The 22,755-nt window shown below is 41.4% G+C and overlaps 1 protein-coding gene across 1 annotated transcript in view; it reads right to left on the reverse strand.

Annotated features, from left to right (window-relative positions):
• The window catches only part of LOC135462603 (tyrosine-protein kinase Fer-like), a 49,869-nt gene extending 28,106 nt beyond the window's left edge, over positions 1-21,763 (reverse strand). Inside the window, 10 exon segments of the mRNA XM_064739828.1 lie at positions 892-929; positions 1,831-1,922; positions 3,715-3,855; positions 5,329-5,451; positions 7,257-7,394; positions 8,507-8,693; positions 11,757-11,853; positions 13,222-13,395; positions 13,831-14,056; positions 21,252-21,763. Of these exon segments, the coding sequence (XP_064595898.1) occupies positions 892-929; positions 1,831-1,922; positions 3,715-3,855; positions 5,329-5,451; positions 7,257-7,394; positions 8,507-8,693; positions 11,757-11,853; positions 13,222-13,395; positions 13,831-14,056; positions 21,252-21,337 (1,302 nt within the window). The 5' untranslated portion in view covers positions 21,338-21,763.
• Positions 21,764-22,755: the final 992 nt, after the last annotated feature.

Below are 22,755 nucleotides of genomic sequence, written 5' to 3' on the forward strand. Positions count from 1 at the left end.
ACTCTGTGCTCCTGCACATGGGCTAGTGTGAAACTACTCTGCGCTCCTGCACATGGGCTAGTGTGAAACTACTCTGTGCTCCTGCACATGGGCCAGTGTGAAACTACTCTGTGCTCCTGCAGGACCTGGTAGGATTCAGCATACATGTACTTGTATGGTGTAGCCTAGGCCTGCATGAGTTTCTGGGAATATATGTCTGACAAAATATGTGCGGATATAGATGTGGGGATATCGTGAACATATATGTGTGAAAATGGAGCTTTCTTCAGAAAGGATTGATGATCGAAGCCACTGTTGTTTCTTCAGGTTTGTTCTTAGTGTAGATTTGCGCACAATGCATCTTTACCAACTGCCTGTATGGACAACAATGTTAAAAATTATCACTACGCAGTGGCTGACAGATACGAGGATTTGTTTGATTTGTTTAATCATTTAAACCGAATGGGCAAATAAAGGGTGTAGATAGGGTTCAGAAAAAAAAAAACATACGAATGCAAACGATTTATGGGAACGGTTCCTATACATAAATGTATATATGTGTATATGTCAGAAATGCACCTTCAGAAAAACACAGGGGCCTCTATGGCTCAGTTGGTTAGCACGCTAGCGCAGCGCAATGACCCAAGAGCCTCTCACCAATACGGTCGCTGTGAGTTCAAGTCCAGCTCATGCTGGCTTCCTCTCTGGCCGAAGGTCTGCCAGCAACCTGCGGATGTTCATGGGTTTCCCCCCGCCTCTGCCCGGTTTCCACCCACCATAATGCTGGCCGCTGTCGTATAAGTGAAATATTCTTGAGTACGGCGTAAAACACCAATCAAATAAATAAATAAAATCAGAAAAACACACACGACCTTTAAAGGCCTTAAAATGTCTCACTAGATGTCAACACACTGATAAACCTTTGATCCACCTTTTCAAAGCCCTGTAATCTGGTAAGATCAAACAGAATCAAGCAAAATGTGTCACTTGAAAAAAAAAAAAAGCTACACCTGAGGTGAAATAAAGTATGTTATATGAAAGATGATTTAAAAACTGACTGTTTTGTACGATTCACTGGGGCATGAACAAAAATACCACTGGGAAAATAGTACGAATCTATGAAGCAGTTCATGCAGAGGGGAAGATTTAATGTTTCACCTTCATTCTGTGAAGAAAGTCTGCCTTACTGTAGGAATACACCACCTTATGTTTTATACTAGCTTGGCCAGCATGGGCAAAATTTTTTTAATGATCACTGAGGTATGACTGCGATCAGGCTGCTTGTTAGCGCTTGAACAGACAGGAATATTTAATTTATTAAATGGGATTGTCTTCCGTGATAGAAAATCAAGCATGCTAACCACTCGGCCACAACTGTCGCAAAGAGCAAAGATAATGTAAAAAAAATCACACATTTCTTTGCACAGCATCACCGTTATGTCATATGTTCCTGGTGAGGAAACAAATGTTTGTGTTTCTTCGCTCTCTTTCACAATGATATAGCTGCAATTTTGCATAAGTTGCTGACTTGTTATAAATAAGTCATCATTTTTTTTTCTTTTTTTGGGGGGGGACATCTGGTCTGCTTCATTCTGGATATGCCGATACACATGTACTTGTAACATGAATACACAGTTTCTCATTTCTTACATTGTTAGTCCATCTATTAAACAACATATCTACATTTTTACTTTTCTGAAAAGCCAGAGAGGGAACTGCCATTTTTTCCTTTCAGCACTACTTAGGTTAACTTAATACTCACCTGCGATTCCCTCCAAGCCATTCATGTCAGGAAGCTCCAAGCCAGGGGGCGGGGCCTTGTCTCCTAGCTCCTTCAGGGGGCGGTCCAACGTATCAAACAAGGCCTGTTGCTTGGCAACGTCACATTCGTCATCTGTGAACTTCCTCTTAAGATTTCCATTGCACGACGTTTGACGTAGTAACTAAAACAACAACAACATCGCATGACTTACACTTCACAACGGTTTACTTATTTATTTGATTGGTGCTTTAAGCCGTGCTCAAGAATATTTCATTTATTTGACAGCAGCCAACATTATGGTGGGAGGGAACTTGGCAGAGTCCAGAAAACCCTTGACCATCCGCAGACTGTTGGCTGCTAGCAGACATTCCTATGACAACAAGGCAATTACTGACTGTGTTTATTATTCAGGTGAGGAAACATGGTACGTAATGAACAAACAAGGCTGACATTTTGTGAAGGTAATTATTTGGGCTATCTCAATAAACAAGAGTACACATTCAATCGTTTTTGTTTGATCACTTTTTTGCCAAAAATCTCCCATACAGCCTCTTTAACTCCTAACCTATCACCTCATCTAATGGCAAATCTTTGGTTGGAAAGGTTAAATCTGTGCACCAATCAGAGCCCTGATTTCATAAGCAATTGAATGAGCAGACTTCACTTCCCCCAGAAAACAAAACAAAGAACTTGACTGGATCAATTTATTTATTTACTTATTTATTTGACTGGTGTTTCATGCCGTACTCAAGAATATTTCACTTATACGATGACAACCAGCATAACGGTGGGACGACACATGGCAGAGCAGGTTGGTGTCAGACCTTCCCACATATGGCTAAACGATTGGATCAATGGCATACAGCCTGGGAGGAGCTATTTCTTCAGGTCTAGAAGCAAGTAAGTATACAGTGCTAACCAACTAAGCCACAGAGTCTCCTTGCCTGGTTTGTACTGACACTTGACCACGGAGGTCCCTTGCCCATTTTGTACTGGCACTTGACCATGGAGGCCCCTTGCCTGGTTTGTACTGGCACTTGACCACGGAGGCCCTTTGCCTGGTTTGTACTGACACTTGACCACGGAGGCCCCTTGCCTGGTTTGTACTGGCACTTGACCAAGGAGGCTCCTTGCCTGGTTTGTACTGGCACTTGACCACGGAGGCCCCTTGTCTGGTTTGTACCGGCACTTGACCATGTAGGCCCCTTGCCTGGTTTGTACTGGCACTTGACCACGGAGGCCCCTTGCCTGGTTTGTACTGGCACTTGACCACGGAGGGCCCCTTGTCTGGTTTGTACTGGCACTTGACCACGGAGGCCCCTTGCCTGGTTTGTACGGGCACTTGACGACAGAGGCCCCTTGCCTGGTTTGTACTGGCACTTGACCACGGAGGCCCTTTGCCTGGTTTGTACTGGCACTTGACCATGGAGGCCCATTGCCTGGTTTGTACTGGCACTTGACCATGTAGGCCCTTTGCCTGGTTTGTACTGACACTTGACCATGGAGGCCCCTTGCCTGGTTTGTGCTGGCACTTGACCACGGAGGCCCTTTGCCTGGTTTGTACTGGCACTTGACCACGGAGGCCCTTTGCCTGGTTTGTACTGGCACTTGACCATGTAGGCCCTTTGCCTGGTTTGTACTGGCACTTGACCATGGAGGCCCCTTGCCTGGTTTGTGCTGGCACTTGACCACGGAGGCCCCTTGTCTGGTTTGTACTGGCACTTGACCATGGAGGCCCCTTGCCTGGTTTGTACTGGCACTTGACCATGGAGGCCCTTTGCCCATTTTGTACTGGCACTTGAAACTGGTGTTCATTGCGACTCCATGACTCCATCATAGTTTTGTACTTTATATACTTTCTTAGTTTTGGCATGGTTTGTGTTGAATGCTGCTTTTGAAATTGTTGATCCGGACATGCCAGAACATCCATTTTGGTTGACCACTGTTTTGATGCCCAAATTAGGGGTACTTACTCGTTCTTAATGACCTCGTCAGCTTCTTGTATCAGCTTATTTCTCACATCTTCTAACTGCTCAACCATCTGGCTTAACTCAGCCTTTGTGTTCGACAAAACACTCTTCCCAACGTTAAGTTTGTCCTCCATGATCGCTCTCCTGTCAGGGAGATACAATTGGTAATGTTTGAGCTTTGACACAAGGAAGGAAAGATAACATAATTATTTATGTTTGGTATTTGTGATGATGGCAAAATTCACACTTGCTTTTATTATTATTTCACTGTGTAAGTTACTTTGTGTTGACTTAATTTGCCACTGTATCTCTACATGTATACATATTTTTCCAAAACCTTGTTGCAAGTGGTTTACACAATCCAAATTACCACGTTTTCCAATGCATACAGTATGTAATGTTTCAAATTGTTTGTGTCTGAGGGCCTCAGGGTAGATTGACCCAGTGTTGACTGAGAATGCACACTGTATCTTACCCTCTTGAAATAAAGCCATTATTATTATATTATTATTATTATTGTCGTTGAGCACCGTGCAGTCAGTTTTATGGGTGGAGCAAACCAGGATGGCAACAATAAACCACCAAACTATGGCAAGATACTAATGAACTTTTATACATGTGCCAAAGATTTGCAATGTCAGCAGGTTGTTGTCACCATTAAAGGTCTCAAGTATACTAAAGAGCAGCATAAGTCAGGTGGATACATAGTCTTCCCAGGATCTAACAAAGTCTAATGGCAAATATACAAGATGTGAAGAAAAAAATGTCTGTTTTTCAAATTTTACTGGGAAAGTTTGTGATCAGACTTTCAATTCCATGGACTATTTCTCCGTCTGTAAATCTGTTACTTTCAAACGATACCTACAGCATAGCTTGACTTTATAAATGAGGAAACGTATTTATTATTTCTATACAACACAGGAAATGTATTTCTACTTTCGTGAAATAATCAATATACAATGTATATATGCAACCCAGAAACAATTATTTTGAACAACCAAGAGAATGTATTTCTCACTTCTGTGAAACGACAAATGCAATGTAGGTAACCCGAACAATGTATTTTAGATGCTAGTGAAACAGTTATTTTGAACAACCAAGAGAATGTATTTCTCACTTCTGTGAAAGGACCAATGCAATGTAGGTAACCCGAACAATGTATTTTAGATGCTAGTGAAACAGTTATTTTGAACAACCAAGACAATGTATTTGTTATTTCTGTGAAACAATAAATGTACTGTTTGTCTATGCAGGATATGCAGTGAAACAATTATTTCAAACAACCAAGAGAATGTTCTGTGCAACAATCCAGATGAGCAACCCGAAAACATAGTTAAATCTTCAACCTCTGAAGTATTTTTCAGTGGAATTTATGCATACAGTTATCATGAAAATGACATTAACATGGTATGTTTGTGTCACTAAAGATGTAAGCTGCCAAACACTGTGCAAATTATTTTTCTACACAAAGTTTCTCACATAATGTTTCTAAATATTGGTTGCAGAGGTCATTAAAAAGGTTGAAGAATTAGTACACACCTGGCTGAAAGGTCTAGCAGGTTATTTTGGAAACGTCTAGCCAATAACTCATGCAGGTGAGTGCATTAACAGAATTACCTGTGTTTGAGTGTTTCCAGGGTCAAGTCGTCACAGGCTAATTGGTCCACCTGTAAACTGCCCTGATAGTCGTCCAGCAACTTCTCATCAAACTCAAACCGCAAGCTCCCTAATGGGTCAGACCTGTGACAAGACAAAAAACAACAACCTCATCAAACTCAAACCGCAAGCTCCCTAACGGGTCAGACCTGTGACAAGACAATAAACAACAACCTCATCAAACTCAAACCGCAAGCTCCCTAATGGGTCAGACCTGTGACAAGACAATAAACAACAACCTCATCAAACTCAAACCGCAAGCTCCCTAACGGGTCAGACCTGTGACAAGACAATAAACAACAACCTCATCAAACTCAAACCGCAAGCTCCCTAACGGGTCAGACCTGTGACAAGACAATAAACAACAACCTCATCAAACTCAAACCACAAGCTCCCTAATGGGTCAGACCTGTGACAAGACAAAAAACAACAACAACAACAAATTACAGTTAAATCACCAACTACGTTATCTGATTTGATTACTGTGTAAAATCATATTCAACAAGTTTTCAATTTTTTATTGAAAGTGATCAGTTATACCCATGGCACAGAGTCCGGGGTAAACCACTGACCTCTGGCAAGTTGCTGATGAACTTTCCCACGTGTGACTTGATGATACACACATCATCCTCGTGGAAGAGAAGTTGTCATTAACAAGTGTCGGACGGCCCCCAAAACCAAAAAGGCATCATCGTCTGCTTACTGTCACCAAAAGCCCAACAGACATAGAGAGCAGGGGAATGTGCAATTTTTCTGTCCAAGCCTGGTATTGAATCTACACCTAGTGTCTCCCAACTATTGAAAGGCAAGAACTTTTAATGACCTTCAATAACGATATTAACTGATTCCGTATAAAGTGTCATGAAAGTCAATAACAGATTGCCTACATGTATAGCTTCAGACCTGGGCATCAACAAAATGGTTAAATCATCAACTAATAAAAATGGAATCAAGGGTGAAGAGTTTGTGCCACTCAATATATGAACATCTCTGCGATAGGTCACATACAGGTAGCTATAAATTTAGAAGAAAAAAATCATTTTCATCGCCTTCTTTCTAGACACAATTTCCGTACAATGTATTTGTTTTGGGTTATACTTCAAACCTGATCATAAATATAGACCTTTACCAAGATTTACTAGCTCTTACATCAAAGAATAAGCTTCATTTTGCTGTAGACCTGTAGACTCCTCAACTAGTGTCACATAATCTGTATCATGCTCTGTAGTCAGCCCAAAGTACAAAAAACACTTAAAAATATCTGATACGCCACCAAAAAAAGCTCATATTCATAGTTTTTACATTCTTGGAATGAATATATGTAGTAACATTTGTTATTAGCAGGCCTAGAATTTCGACGCGAATCAGGGAATCGATTGAGCAAAAACACTCACCACCCTTGTCTACAGGAACCCACATGTACAGAGGAAGTGTTTATTTATTTCTTCTAAGGCATTGCACAAGGAGCAGGATGAATTCAGTTTTAACGTACATCGCTACGTTTAACACAGTCACAGTACGTTTAACACAGTCACACAAACACATTAGTTGTTTTTGTTTCAATAAATAAATTTCATTTAACTTACTTATGAACTTAAGTAACTCTTTCGGGCAGGAAATAGTTTGTGGATTAATGATTTTGGTACAGGTTCCATTTGTCCAAGTAAATAATGCTTTTTTGAACTTTGGAAACTTTGGATTCTCGAGGTCTCTGACCGTGGGAATCCTACTGGATTACCGCAAGAAATTTCGAAATTCTAGGCCCGTTATTAGTGAGTTTATCATACATGCCATTTTCAATGCAGTCTGGCATCAGCACTTTAAGGGGAAACAAATGGAGCTGCTGGAAAGCAAAGGGAGACAACTCCTGTAAGCATTCAGTGACTTGCCTGTTTTCCTGCATGAATTTATTGTATTCTTCATCGGGGTTAATTCCCTGTACAGCATCTTGGATTGCGTTATAAATGTCCTGGTACTGAGGCTGTCCCAGGTTTGTAAGGCGGGAGTAGTCCAGCAGAATGTCTTTACTGAAAGCAGTTCAATAAATGTAAAATTTATTTTTCATTTCCAGATACATGTAACATCATAAATTGTGTTTCATATTTACTTATTTATTTATCTGACAAGTGTTTCATGCAGTACTCATTGGTGGCCAGCATTATGATGGGAGGGAACTGGGCAGAGACTGCAGTAAACCAACGACCATTCGCCGCTTGCTTGCAGACCTTCCTACGATAGGAAAAGAAGACTTCAACTGGACTTCAACTCACAGGAACCTCACTGATTTATTTTTTTTTATTTCTTTGACTGGTATTTTATGCCGTTCTCAAGAATATTTCACATAATTATGAAGGAAGCCAGCATTGTATGGGGAGAAAACCGGGCAGAGCCCAGGGAAACCAATGACCATCCCCAAGTTGCTGCCAGACCTTCCCACGAACGGCGAGAGTGGAAGCCAGCAGGAAGCTCACTGATGAGAGGCTCCTGAGAGACCTTCCCACCTTCTGCCAGAGTGGAAGCTAGCAGGAAGCTCCCTGATGAGAGGCCCCGTGAGAGACCTTCCCACATACTGCCAGACTGGAACCTCACGTTACTTGATATGTTCACAGAGCGTCAGCCCTGGAACATCCCCCTTGTGTCACTGTGTTTTACACACATGTATAATACACAATACAATAAGTCAGGAATTTGGTAAATTACGGTATTTAATATGCACACACCATATCAACAACTGAATATCCTCCTCTTGTTAGTATCCTCTACATATGTGCGAACTCTATCTCGATACCGATAGTACTTTTTCAGACACCACCCCAAACATTTTGTTTAACTCTGATTCTAATACACAATACACTAAGTCAGGAATTCAGTACTTTACGGTATTAAAACGTTCACACAGAACTAATGGTGGAATATCCCCCTCGTGTTATTGTGCTCTACATGTGTGTTAAACCTGATCTCAATACTCTCAGTACTTTGTAAGATCCCGCCTCTAATATTTCGTTTAACAATGCTTTCCCTTTTATTGGATGGCAACGCCGATGCTCAGGGTACGACATAAGCTACACGTATGCCTGTACTTTGTACAGGTGAGCTAAAAATGACAAAACCAAGCAGGAACTGAACCATGTCTACATACCACTGCTCCACTAGTATGTGCTGAGTGTTCTGATGATAATCCAGAAATGTGGGCAGGTTTTTGTCCAGGTAATGTTCCTGATGAAGCTGAGTCTCTTTGATCCCTAACACATAGTCATTGTGAAGCTTGTGTAATTTGACTGTCGACCGCAGGTATTTAACTTTGGCTTCTTCAAGTCTGCCTTTACCTGAAAAGTACATGTACATGATGAAGTTAAAACAGGGTAGGTAACCAAGGGCCAGAATGTGTAATACCCTAATTCCTCAATCTTATCATATATGAAAGAGCAACTTTCAGTGCAATTTATGAGCATTTTTTATTTGTGATTTTGGCAAAACTACACGTACATTGGTTGAATTGGCCAATATCAGGACTTCCAAAAAAGTTTAATTCTATCAGTGTACACAGAATAATGGTTTGAGAATATGCTTGAATAAATACTTTGCAAACAAAAGAGAAAAGGTTGAAGAATTTAATACAGTGTATAGAAATGATTAGAGAGTGGAGGCAATTAGGAATCTGACCTGTATAATACTGTGTGGAGACAATTAGGAATCTGACCTGTATAACACAGTGTGGAGGCAACTAGGAACCTGACCTGGATAATACTGTGTGGAGGCAATTAGGAACCTGATCTGGATAATACTGTGTGGAGGCAATTAGGAATCTGATCTGGATAATACTGTGTGGAGGTAATTAGGAACCTGATCTGGATAATACTGTGTGGAGGCAATTAGGAACCTGATCTGGATAATACTGTGTTGAGGTAATTAGGAACCTGACCTGGATAATACTGTGTGGAGGCAATTAAGAACCTGATCTGGATAATACTGTGTGGAGGCAATTAGGAGCCTGACCTGGATAATACTGTGTGGAGGCAATTAGGAACCTGACCTGGATAATACTGTGTGGAGGCAATAGGCAATTAGGAACCTGACCTGTATAATACTGTGTGGAGGCAATTAGGAATCTGACCTGGATAATACTGTGGGGAGGCAATTAGGAACCTGACCTGGATAATACTGTGTGGAGGCAATTAGGAACCTGATCTGGATAATACTGTGTGGAGGCAATTAGGAACCTGACCTGTATAATACTGTGTGGAGGCAATTAGGAACCTGACCTGGATAATACTGTGTGGAGGCAATTAGGAACCTGATCTGGATAATACTGTGTGGAGGCAATTAGGAACCTGACCTGGATAATACTGTGTGGAGGCAATTAGGAACCTGACCTGTATAATACTGTACTTTCACAAAAGACGCATAGCCTGCTCATTCATGATAAGATGCTTGATAACATGTGAGTTAATACACCCAGGGTCATTAATGTACCTGTAAAGTCTACTCATCACGATTTTTCTCTTTTTCTCATCGTTTGGCAGCCATGTTATTATTCAATGAAAGCCTGATATGATGTACCCAAATTCTTCAACCTTTTCAACATGTATACTAAGGAGACTTTTATATCTGGGGTAGAGGGCCCAGTTGTTCAAAAGTGTAGTACCTAATACTGGTATGAAGTCATATTTAAAGTTTTTAGCCAAACTCAGCGGCCAATTCAGTTCTCCAAACTTAAAGTATAGCAGCAGAAGTTTTAGTTGATATTTAATATAATGTTACACAATTTTTTTAGGCTAAGTACAAAAATTGAAGACTTGGCTTAAAGTTACATTTAAATCTGGTATTAACTTCTGAAAATTCAGGCTCTGATCTTACTCACATTTTCTGTAGAGGTTCTCAAATTTGGCTTTATCTAATCATAATCTGTAAACCAGTTTTGTATATATCAGCAGAGCACCTTACTCACCTTTCCTGTAGAGGTTCTCAAATTTGGCTTTATCTAATCATAATCTGTAAACCAGTCTTGTATATCAGCAGAGCACCTTACTCACCTTTCCTGTAGAGGTTCTCAAATTTAGCTTTATCTAATCATAATCTGTAAACCCGTCTTGTATATCAGCAGAGCACCTTACTCACCTTTCCTGTAGAGGTTCTCAAATTTGGCTTTATCTAATCATAATCTGTAAACCAGTCTTGTATATCAGCAGAGCACCTTACTCACCTTTCCTGTAGAGGTCCTCAAATTTGGCTTTATCTAATCATAATCTGTAAACCAGTCTTGTATATCAGCAGAGCACCTTACCTTTCCTGTAGAGGTCCTCAAATTTGGCTTTATCTAATCTCAATCTGTAAACCAGTCTTGTATATCAGCAGAGCACCTTACTCACCTTTCCTGTAGAGGTCCTCAAATTTGGCTTTATCTAATTATAATCTGTAAACCAGTCTTGTATATCAGCAGAGCACCTTACTCACCTTTCCTGTAGAGGTCCTCAAATTTGGCTTTATCTAATCATAATCTGTAAACCAGTCTTGTATATCAGCAGAGCACCTTACTCACCTTTCCTGTAGAGGTCCTCAAATTTGGCTTTATCTAATCATAATCTGTAAACCAGTCTTGTATATCAGCAGAGCACCTTACTCACCTTTCCTGTAGAGGTCCTCAAATTTGGCTTTATCTAATCATAATCTGTAAACCAGTCTTGTATATCTGCAGAGCACCTTACTCACCCTTCCTGTAGAGGTCCTCAAATTTGGCTTTATCTAATCATAATATGTAAACCAGTCTTGTATATCAGCAGAGCACCTTACTCACCTTTCCTGTAGAGGTCCTCAAATTTGGCTTTATCTAATCATAAGATGTAAACCAGTCTTGTATATCTGCAGAGCACCTTACTCACCTTTCCTGTAGAGGTCCTCAAATTTGGCTTTATCTAATCATAATCTGTAAACCAGTCTTGTATATCTGCAGAGCACCTTACTCACCCTTCCTGTAGAGGTCCTCAAATTTGGCTTTATCTAATCATAATCTGTAAACCAGTCTTGTATATCAGCAGAGCACCTTACTCACCTTTCCTGTAGAGGTCCTCAAATTTGGCTTTATCTAATCATAATCTGTAAACCAGTCTTGTATATCAGCAGAGCACCTTACTCACCTTTCCTGTAGAGGTCCTCAAATTTGGCTTTATCTAATCATAATCTGTAAACCAGTCTTGTATATCTGCAGAGCACCTTACTCACCTTTCCTGTAGAGGTTCTCAAATTTGGCTTTATCTAATCATAATCTGTAAACCAGTCTTGTATATCTGCAGAGCACCTTACTCACCTTTCCTGTAGAGGTCCTCAAATTTGGCTTTATCTAATCATAATCTGTAAACCAGTCTTGTATATCTGCAGAGAACCTTACTCACCTTTCCTGTAGAGGTCCTCAAATCTGGCTTTATCTAATCTCAATCTGTCCACGAGTCTGTGGTACTCACTCTTACTTTTACCCAATTCATCCTGAAGCTGTAATAACAACAACAACAACAACCAGATATTAATGCTTATTTTCAAACCCTAAATCATTTGAAACCTAGTTAACGTAGAACTCAAAGATCAGGCCTTAATGTACATGTACACAATGAGTACGTGGTGAAACACCCATCAAATAATTAAACACAGTACACATTCCTTAGATGACCATAAAGTTCTTCCATGACTAACTTGCTCATTTTTCCTGATTCTGAGAGTTCTATTGAGTCTAGAAAGGTGTTTTGAGGTTTGCCTGGAACATGGAAATGATATTCTACTGGAAAATTACAAGTTTCTGCGCCAAAAACCTTATTTTGTAACCTTTATTTGCTTCTAAAAAATGCACTTTTTTCAGGTGAAATTTGTGGTCATTAAAGGTACATGTAGGCCTATGGCTCTCAACTGAAACGAACTGAAAATTGAATTGAACACTTGACTGATGTCTTTCCTCCATTCTGTAGGAGTGTCTCACCATAACCATTGCTGTCACTGCGGGTGAAATTCAGTCCAGGTAAAAACGCTCTTGCTGGTCAGTTACAGCCGCAATTTCAGGTTTCAGTTATTTATTTATTTATTTATTTCATACCTGTACGTCTACCTGCTTAACACCATGTTAGTACTCATAAATTTTTCACTTTTATGATGGTAGTGATTTTGATGGATGTAGGAAACCCACAGCAAAGGGTATAAACCACAGACCTTTGGCCAGTTACTGACAAACCTATCCATATGTGATTTACAGCTATGCACAAAACTGGTAGAAGACAAGTGGTTTTTAACAAACACCGTGGTGTTTTCAACTGTATGAGGTAGCTATCATGATTTGTTTTTCTCCAGTATTAAGAAGTCAAGCTCCCATCAATGCTTATATTCTTACATGTACATATACATACTGTAATTCTTCAACCTTTTCGGGGCCTCCGTGGCTCAGTTGGTTAGCGCGCTAGCGCAGCACAATGACCCAGAATTCTCTCACCAATGCGGTCGCTGTGAGTTCAAGTCCAGTTCATGCTGGCTTCCTCTCCGGCCGTACGTGGGAAGGTCTGCCACCAACCTGCGGATGGTCGTGGGTTTCCCCCGGGCTCTTCCCGGTTTCCTTCCACCATAATGCTGGCCGCCGTCGTATAAGTGAAATATTCTTGAGTACGGCATAAAACACCAATCAAATAAATAAATAAATCTTAAACCTTTTCGCATATTCTCAAGGCATTATCCTGTGCAGACTGATAAAATTACACTTTTTGTGGAGCCCTGAAATTGTCTGCAAAACCTAGAAATATGTCTACATGTACGCTGCACTGAAAGTTGCTCTTTCACATGCAAAACGGTTGAGGAATTCAGGTATGAGTGTTAACTTCGTACCTTGGTAAAGTCTGCTTCTAAACGGTTTCGTTCATCCGAGTAGAACTTTCTAGCAGATTTTTTTTCGCTAATCAAACTCGTCAATTTTTCCAGGGTTTTTGACGACAACTCCTCCGAGCTGGACCCAAACAGTAAGGCCAGTTGGTGAGTCTCTCGGACCACCACATCCCAGACCTGCAAACCCACAAGATACATACAAATATCCTCACCACATTGTGTTAAAATTGTGCACTTATTTATCTACATATCTGATTGTTTTTTTTACGCCGTATTCAAAAATATCTCACTTATAAAAATGGCGCACGGATTATGGTGTAGGTGGGAGAAAACCGGGCAAAGCTTGAGGGAATGTTAGAAATGTGTGAACTTCTCATAGTTTAGTACAAATACAAATGTAAGACAACCATCTGAACCTGCCAGAATGTCTGGGAGCAATGACATAAAGTTTTAATCTCCAACAAAATATATTTTTTTTTGTTAAAAAATTCAGTTTCAAATTTCCCAAGAACTTTCCAAAGGACAAAAAAGAAAGAGTGGTTAGAAAAAACTTTTGATGATTATGGGTAAATTTTTCTTCCAAGATCATGGAAGTATCTCTTGAAGTTTTACCTTGAAAACGGAACAAAGTGGTGTAAACTCGTTAGCTGGGTCTGCATTGACCTTGTGGGCCTGGGAGACCAGCTGTGAAAGAGCTGTTGCATATTTCTTATCTGTGTCTATCCTCATCTGCATACACCGTTTGATGTTCTCCAGTAAGCGAATTTCCGCATCCTGGATCCTGACCAAGGCTTCGTGGGACTCTTTTCCCTGTAGATCAGCCCCAAACCCCATTACACTGTGAAGAGAAAGAAAAAAACAAATTACATCGCATTGTGAACAGTGAAAACAAAGTCTATCACACATCCAATAGAAAAATGTAAAAAAAAAAACAAAAAACACCACACTGTGAACAGAAAAACACCAAATTACATAACAGTGTGAACAGAATAATGTCACACTTGATCATACTGAGAAAAGAAAAAGATCAAACCTGATCAAATCTCATCATACTGTGAACGGAAAAACATAAAACCTGATCACACAGTGAACAGAAAAACATAAAATCTGATCACATCATCAAAAACAAATAAAAAAAAACCTGATCACATAGTGAACAGAAAAACATAAGACCTGATCACAGTGAACAGAAAAACATAAAACCTGATCCCAGTGAACAGAAAAACATAAAATCTGATCACACTGTCAAAAAAATAAATAAATAAAACCTGATCACACAGTGAACATGCTGTACCTACGGTGCATGTCCTTCACACCACATATACACACTGTAAGTATGCAGTACCTGCGGTGCATGTCCTTCATACCACATATACACACTGTAAGTATGCCGTACCTGTGGTGCATGTCCTTCACACCACATATACACACTGTAAGTATGCAGTACCTACGGTGCATGTCCTTCACACCACATATACACACTGTAAGTATGCCGTACCTGTGGTGCATGTCCTTCATACCACATATACACACTGTAAGTATGCAGTACCTACGGTGCATGTCCTTCACACCACATATACACACTGTAAGTATGCCGTACCTGTGGTGCATGTCCTTCATACCACATATACACACTGTAAGTATGCAGTACCTGTGGTGCATGTCCTTCATACCACACATACACACTGTAAGTATGCAGTACCTACGGTGCATGTCCTTCACACCACATATACACACTGTAAGTATGCAGTACCTGTGGTGCATGTCCTTCACCCCACATATACACACTGTAAGTATGCAGTGCCTGCGGTGCATGTCCTTCACACCACATATACACACTGTAAGTATGCCGTCCCTGTGGTGCATGTCCTTCATACCACATATACACACTGTAAGTATGCAGTACCTGCGGTGCATGTCCTTCACACCACATATACACACTGTAAGTATGCCGTCCCTGTGGTGCATGTCCTTCATACCACATATACACACTGTAAGTATGCAGTACCTGCGGTGCATGTCCTTCACCCCACATATACACACTGTAAGTATGCAGTACCTGCAGTGCATGTCCTTCACACCACATATACACACTGTAAGTATGCCGTCCCTGTGGTGCATGTCCTTCATACCACATACACACTGTAAGTATGCAGTACCTGTGGTGCATGTCCTTCACCCCACATATACACACTGTAAGTATGCCGTCCCTGTGGTGCATGTCCTTCATACCACATATACACACTGCAAGTATGCAGTACCTGCGGTGCATGTCCTTCACCCCACATATACACACTGTAAGTATGCAGTACCTGTGGTGCATGTCCTTCATACCACATATACACACTGTAAGTATGCAGTACATGCGGTGCATGTCCTTCACACCACATATACACACTGTAAGTATGCCGTCCATGTGGTGCATGTCCTTCATACCACATGTACACACTGTAAGTATGCAGTACCTGCGGTGCATGTCCTTCACACCACATATACACACTGTAAGTATGCCGAACCTGTGGTGCATGTCCTTCATACCACATACACACTGTAAGTATGCAGTACCTGTGGTGCATGTCCTTCACACCACATATACACACTGTAAGTATGCCGTCCCTGTGGTGCATGTCCTTCACACCACATATACACACTGTAAGTATGCAGTACCTGCGGTGCATGTCCTTCACACCACATATACACACTGTAAGTATGCCGAACCTGTGGTGCATGTCCTTCATACTACATATACACACTGTAAGTATGCCGTCCCTGTGGTGCATGTCCTTCATACCACATATACACACTGTAATTATGCAGTACCTACGGTGCATGTCCTTCACCCCACATATACACACTGTAAGTATGCCGAACCTGTGGTGCATGTCCTTCACACCACATATACACACTGTAAGTATGCCGTCCCTGTGGTGCATGTCCTTCATACCACATGTACACACTGTAAGTATGCCGTCCCTGTGGTGCATGTCCTTCACACCACAAATACACACTGTAAGTATGCAGTACCTGCGGTGCATGTCCTTCACACCACATATACACACTGTAAGTATGCAGTACCTGTGGTGCATGTCCTTCACCCCACATATACACACTGTAAGTATGCCGTCCCTGTGGTGCATGTCCTTCATACCACATATACACACTGTAATTATGCAGTACCTACGGTGCATGTCCTTCACCCCACATATACACACTGTAAGTATGCAGTACCTGTGGTGCATGTCCTTCATACCACATATACACACTGTAAGTATGCAGTACATGCGGTGCATGTCCTTCACACCACATATACACACTGTAAGTATGCCGTCCCTGTGGTGCATGTCCTTCATACCACATGTACACACTGTAAGTATGCCGTCCCTGTGGTGCATGTCCTTCACACCACATATACACACTGTAATTATGCAGTACCTACGGTGCATGTCCTTCACCCCACATATACACACTGTAAGTATGCAGTACCTGTGGTGCATGTCCTTCATACCACATATACACACTGTAAGTATGCCGTCCCTGTGGTGCATGTCCTTCACACCACATATACACACTGTAAGTATGCAGTACCTGCGGTGCATGTCTTTCACCCCACATATACACACTGTAAGTATGCCGTCCCTGTGGTGCATGTCCTTCACACCACATATACACACTGTAAGTATGCCGTCCCTGTGGTGCATGTCCTTCAAACCACATATACACACTGTAAGTATGCCGTACCTGTGGTGCATGTCCTTCACACCACATATACACACTGTAAGTATGCCGTACCTGTGGTGCATGTCCTTCACACCACATATACACACTGTAAGTATGCCGTACCTACGGTGCATGTCCTTCACACCACATATACACACTGTAAGTATGCCGTACCTACGGTGCATGTCCTTCATACCACATATACACACTGTAAGTATGCCGTCCCTGTGGTGCATGTCCTTCACACCACATACACACTGTAAGTATGCCGTACCTGTGGTGCATGTCCTTCATACCACATATACACACTGTAAGTATGCCGTACCTGTGGTGCATGTCCTTCATACCACATATACACACTGTAAGTATGCCGTCCCTGTGGTGCATGTCCTTCACACCACATATACACACTGTAAGTATGCAGTACCTGCGGTGCATGTCCTTCACACCACATATACACACTGTAAGTATGCCGTACCTGTGGTGCATGTCCTTCACACCACATATACACACTGTAAGTATGCAGTACCTGCAGTGCATGTCCTTCACACCACATATACACACTGTAAGTATGCAGTACCTGCGGTGCATGTCCTTCACACCACATATACACACTGTAAGTATGCCGTACCTGTGGTGCATGTCCTTCATACCACATATACACACTGTAAGTATGCAGTACCTGCAGTGCATGTCCTTCACACCACATATACACACTGTAAGTATGCCGTACCTGCGGTGCATGTCCTTCACCCCACATATACACACTGTAAGTATGCAGTACCTGCGGTGCATGTCCTTCACCCCACATATACACACTGTAAGTATGCCGTCCCTGTGGTGCATGTCCTTCACCCCACATATACACACTGTAAGTATGCAGTACCTGCGGTGCATGTCCTTCACACCACATATACACACTGTAAGTATGCAGTACCTGCGGTGCATGTCCTTCACACCACATATACACACTGTAAGTATGCAGTACCTGTGGTGCATGTCCTTCATACCACATATACACACTGTAAGTATGCAGTACCTGCGGTGCATGTCCTTCACACCACATATACACACTGTAAGTATGCCGTCCCTGTGGTGCATGTCCTTCATACCACATATACACACTGTAATTATGCAGTACCTGCGGTGCATGTCCTTCATACCACATATACACACTGTAAGTATGCCGTCCCTGTGGTGCATGTCCTTCATACCACATATACACACTGTAAGTATGCAGTACCTGCGGTGCATGTCCTTCACACCACATATACACACTGTAAGTATGCCGTACCTGTGGTGCATGTCCTTCACACCACATATACACACTGTAAGTATGCAGTACCTGCAGTGCATGTCCTTCATACCACATATACACACTGTAAGTATGCAGTACCTGTGGTGCATGTCCTTCATACCACATATACACACTGTAAGTATGATCAAGGCCCATAACTATCAGAATGAGGCAAAATATGCACATCTTTAATCTATGACGGGCAAAATGTTAACTTATTCACCATAGATGTACATGTACCTGTAGTTCGTTATCGTCTGCAATTTCCTATAGTATATTTCGCTTTTTAAGAACTAAACATGTAGGTGTGTTTCTTTGCTCATAATATAAACACTGTATGCAGGTGAACTGGTAAAGGTACTACATAGGTAAACTGGTAGAGGTACTGCACAGGTGTATTGGTAGAGGTACTGCACAGGTGTATTGGTAGAGGTACTGCACAGGTGTATTGGTAGAGGTACTGCACAGGTGAACTGGTAGAGGTACTGCACAGGTGTACTGGGAGGGGTACTGCACAGGTGTACTGGTAGGGGTACTGCATGCACAGGTGTAGTGGTAGAGGTACTGTACAGGTATACTGGTAGAGGTACTGAGCAGGTGTACTGGTAGATTTACTGCACAGGTATAGTGGTAAAGGTCCTGAGCAGGTTACTGGTAGGGGTACAGCATGCACAGGTGTAGTGGTAGAGATACTGTACAGGTATACTGGTAGAGGTACTGAGCTGGTGTACTGGTAGATTTACTGCACAGGTATAGTGGTAAATGTACTGAGCAGGTGTATTGGTAGAGGTACTGCACAGGTGTACTAGTAGATTTACTGCACAGGTATAGCGGTAAACGTACTGCACAGGTGAACTGGTAGAGGTACTGCACAGGTGTACTAGTAGATTTACTACACAGGTATAGTGGTAAACATACTGCACAGGTGTACTGGTAGAGGTACTGCACAGGTGTACTGGTAGATTTATTACATAGGTATAGTGGTAAAGGTACTGCACAGGTCAACTGGTAGAGGTACTGCAAAGGTGTACTGGTAGATTTACTGCACAGGTATAGTGGTAAAGGTACTGCACAGGTGTACTGGTAGATTTACTGAACAGGTATAGTGGTAAAGGTACTGCACAGGTATAGTGGTAAAAGTACTGAGCAGGTTGCTGGTAGGGGTATTGCATGCACAGGTGTACTGGTAGAGGTACTGCACAGGTGTACTGGTAGATTTACTGCACAGGTATAGTGGTAAAGGTACTGAGCAGGTGTGCTGGTAGGGTTACTGCATGCACAGGTGTACTGGTAGAGGTATTGCACAGGTGTACTGGTAGAGGTATTGCACAGGTGTACTGGTAGAGGTACTGCACAGGTGTACTGGTAGAGGTACTGCACAGGTGTACTGGTAGATTTACTGCACAGGTATAGTGGTAGAGGTACTGCACAGGGGTACTGGTAGATTTACTGCATGCACAGGTGTACTGGTAAAGGTACATGTACCTGGGTAGGACTACCCCTTGACAGAACCCAACACAAAGAAGAATGAGAACAATCCTACATGTGCGTGTAACTGGAGCGTTAATACACACTGACTACAGGTACATCGTTACAAGCTGGCAGCAGGCCACCAACACACTCATCATACATGCACTGTACCCACATACCAGTGCTTTTGGCAACTTAGACGCATGTAACCCTATACGTTACAACTGTAACTGTGTAAGGTACATGTAATTGTACAGGTAATTTTGTCATCTGGAGGAGGATGTCTTAATGAATGCTGTAATATGTACAGTATGTATATAGTATCAACCCCGCCACACGCCCCATGGCAGATGCCCCTCACAATGGGCACTATAGATGTAGGCATACAACATATACTGGTACCTGGAATCCACCCATTCAAGGATTACATCGCCAGTTTGAGACTGTGCAAGGTACATGCAAAACCATGTGTATATATTTATTTGATTGGTGTTTTATGCCATGCTCAAGACTATTTCACTTACACTTGTACTATGGAGATCAGCATTATGGTGGGAGGAAACCAGGCAGAGTCTGCAGAAACCCATGACCATGCACAGGTTGCTGACAGACCTAATCCCACTAAGCATTATGACCAGAGAGGAGTGAGTGAGTGAGTGAGTGAGTGAGTGCTTCGGGTTTACTGTCTCAACATTTTTCAAATTTCTGAAATCGGCTCAATCGTAAAATATAAAATAAAACTGGCATTGCCAAAATACCACAAAAAATAACAAAATAACAAAAATAACAAAAATAGAGGCATATTTCACATCTTCTATTTTATATGCATGTTTTCTGTCAATGGATCCATGTTTTTGGAAATAATGTTTTCGATATTTAAACTGTCTGGGACTGTGGGGCCAACTTAGCGCAAAGTCAATCAGAATCTTCTCCCTCCAGAGTTGTTTTGCCAGCTATGAAAATGTACAGCTGTACATATATCTCCCTTGGCATCTCAACTGCTGGTTAGTTTAAAGCCATTTTTACACCATTTTTACACAGAAGAAAGCTGAGCTTATTCTTTTTAATAGTTTTACATGTTAGAACGTATCCTAAGCTGCATATTAAGAGTTTCAAATATTTATTTATTTATTTATTTGATTGGTGTTTTACGCCGTACTCAAGAATATTTCACTTATACCACGGCGGCCAGCATTATGGTGGGTGGAAACCGGGCACAGCCCGGAGGAAACCCATGACCATCCGCAGGTTGCTGACAGACCTTCCCACTTATGGCCGGAGAGAAGAGTTTCAAATAAAAATCACTTATGACTTCACCATTTGAATCCGAATCCAAAAGCTCCTTCCTTGCCTTATTAAAGCGTGGTTCACATTTCTACCTTAAATGCGCCTCAATCATCTAGAATCAATTATGACAACAAGAAAGGAAACAGACAGACAGACAAACAAACAAAACAACAACAAAAGCAAACAGGACCAACAACAACAAGTATGTACAGCTTTCTGGCAGACTTAAACTGCCTTGTCAGATAAGTACATGTGTACTTACAAACGTACTGATGTGTACTCTTCATCTTCGTCTTCAGTCTCAATTTCAACTTGGTGGCCAAGTGTCATTGGTCGACTGAACCACATGATCAGGGTCAAAGGTCAGTTCTGTGACCAGCCCATATCTGGACATACGAGCTGGTCTTGCACATAAATAAATCATCCAGAGGTTTGTAAATGATCAGACCAAAATGTTTCCTGAAAGCTGATGAACATGAAGTGTTCGTCTGATGCATATACTGTAGATGTACAGATGTACACTAAAGTGTGTTGGGTTTATAACAACAGTTCATCGTTGCACGTGGAATGATCCCACAGTTCGTGTTTGAGAAAGTCTCCCCCCTTCATAAAAGACACATCCAAGGGTTTTTATATGACACATACACATATAGATCTTGACAATGTTTCCTGTATGTTTATACAGAAAGGAGGTACGAAGGCATTCACCATTGTTTATCTCACTTCTGAGAACTCTTCAGTGATTCCTGAAACAAGGTATACAAATTTCACACATGGTTTTGATGCAGAACCTGATCAGGCCATGTTTAAAAACTCTTCGTTGGTCATAACCTGGCCCTATCATGGATTTGAAGTACAGCTTAATCAGGCCATCCTTAAACATTTTCTTTTGTGGGTATAACCTGACTTTAGCAGGGTTTGGAATTGCCCATCCTGCTCAGGCCATGATTAAAAATTCATTGTTGGGCATTACCTTACTTCATAATGATTTTGAATTACACAGGTTGAATAGGTCACGTCAAAAAATTCTTTGTTGCCATAGGGCCATCTTGAAGTTTCACACCAAATATATCTTGGGTTTGAACACGAATGTCTTTAAGCTATAAATCCTTGCTTTATAGCACAGATATATAATTTCCTACAACATTACAAGCACAATGTATGTACATGTACTATAAATTTAATCCTTTATCAAATAAGTGCTTTAATTAGCTGTCCTCAGGACTTGATCTGTTGTACATAAATTTTGCTAAACACCATTTATTGAAATATACACCATATGACACTTGGCTGTGCACATACATGAACACAACATTCCTCCCTGTTGTGAAAAAAATGAACACAATATTCCACTCAGATGTGCACAAAAATGAACACTGTTCCTCTCCACTGCTCACAAAAATGAACACAATATTCCTCCCTGCTGTGCACAAAAATGAACACAATATTCCTCTCTGCTGCTCACAAAAATGAACACAATAGTCCACTGAGCTGTGCACAAAAATGAACACAATATTCCTCTCTGCTGCTCACAAAAATGAACACAATATTCCACTGAGCTGTGCACAAAAATGAACACAATATTCCTCTCTGCTGCTCACAAAAATGAACACAATATTCCACTGAGCTGTGCACAAAAATGAACACAATATCCACTCCACTAGGCACAAAAATGAACACAATATTTCACTCTGCTGTGCACAAAAATGAACACAATATTCCTCTCTGCTGCTCACAAAAATGAACACAATATTCCACCAAGCTGT

This window comes from Liolophura sinensis, chromosome 2 (genome assembly GCF_032854445.1).
Source record: "Liolophura sinensis isolate JHLJ2023 chromosome 2, CUHK_Ljap_v2, whole genome shotgun sequence".
In the NCBI taxonomy this organism is placed as follows: Eukaryota; Metazoa; Mollusca; class Polyplacophora; order Chitonida; family Chitonidae; genus Liolophura; species Liolophura sinensis.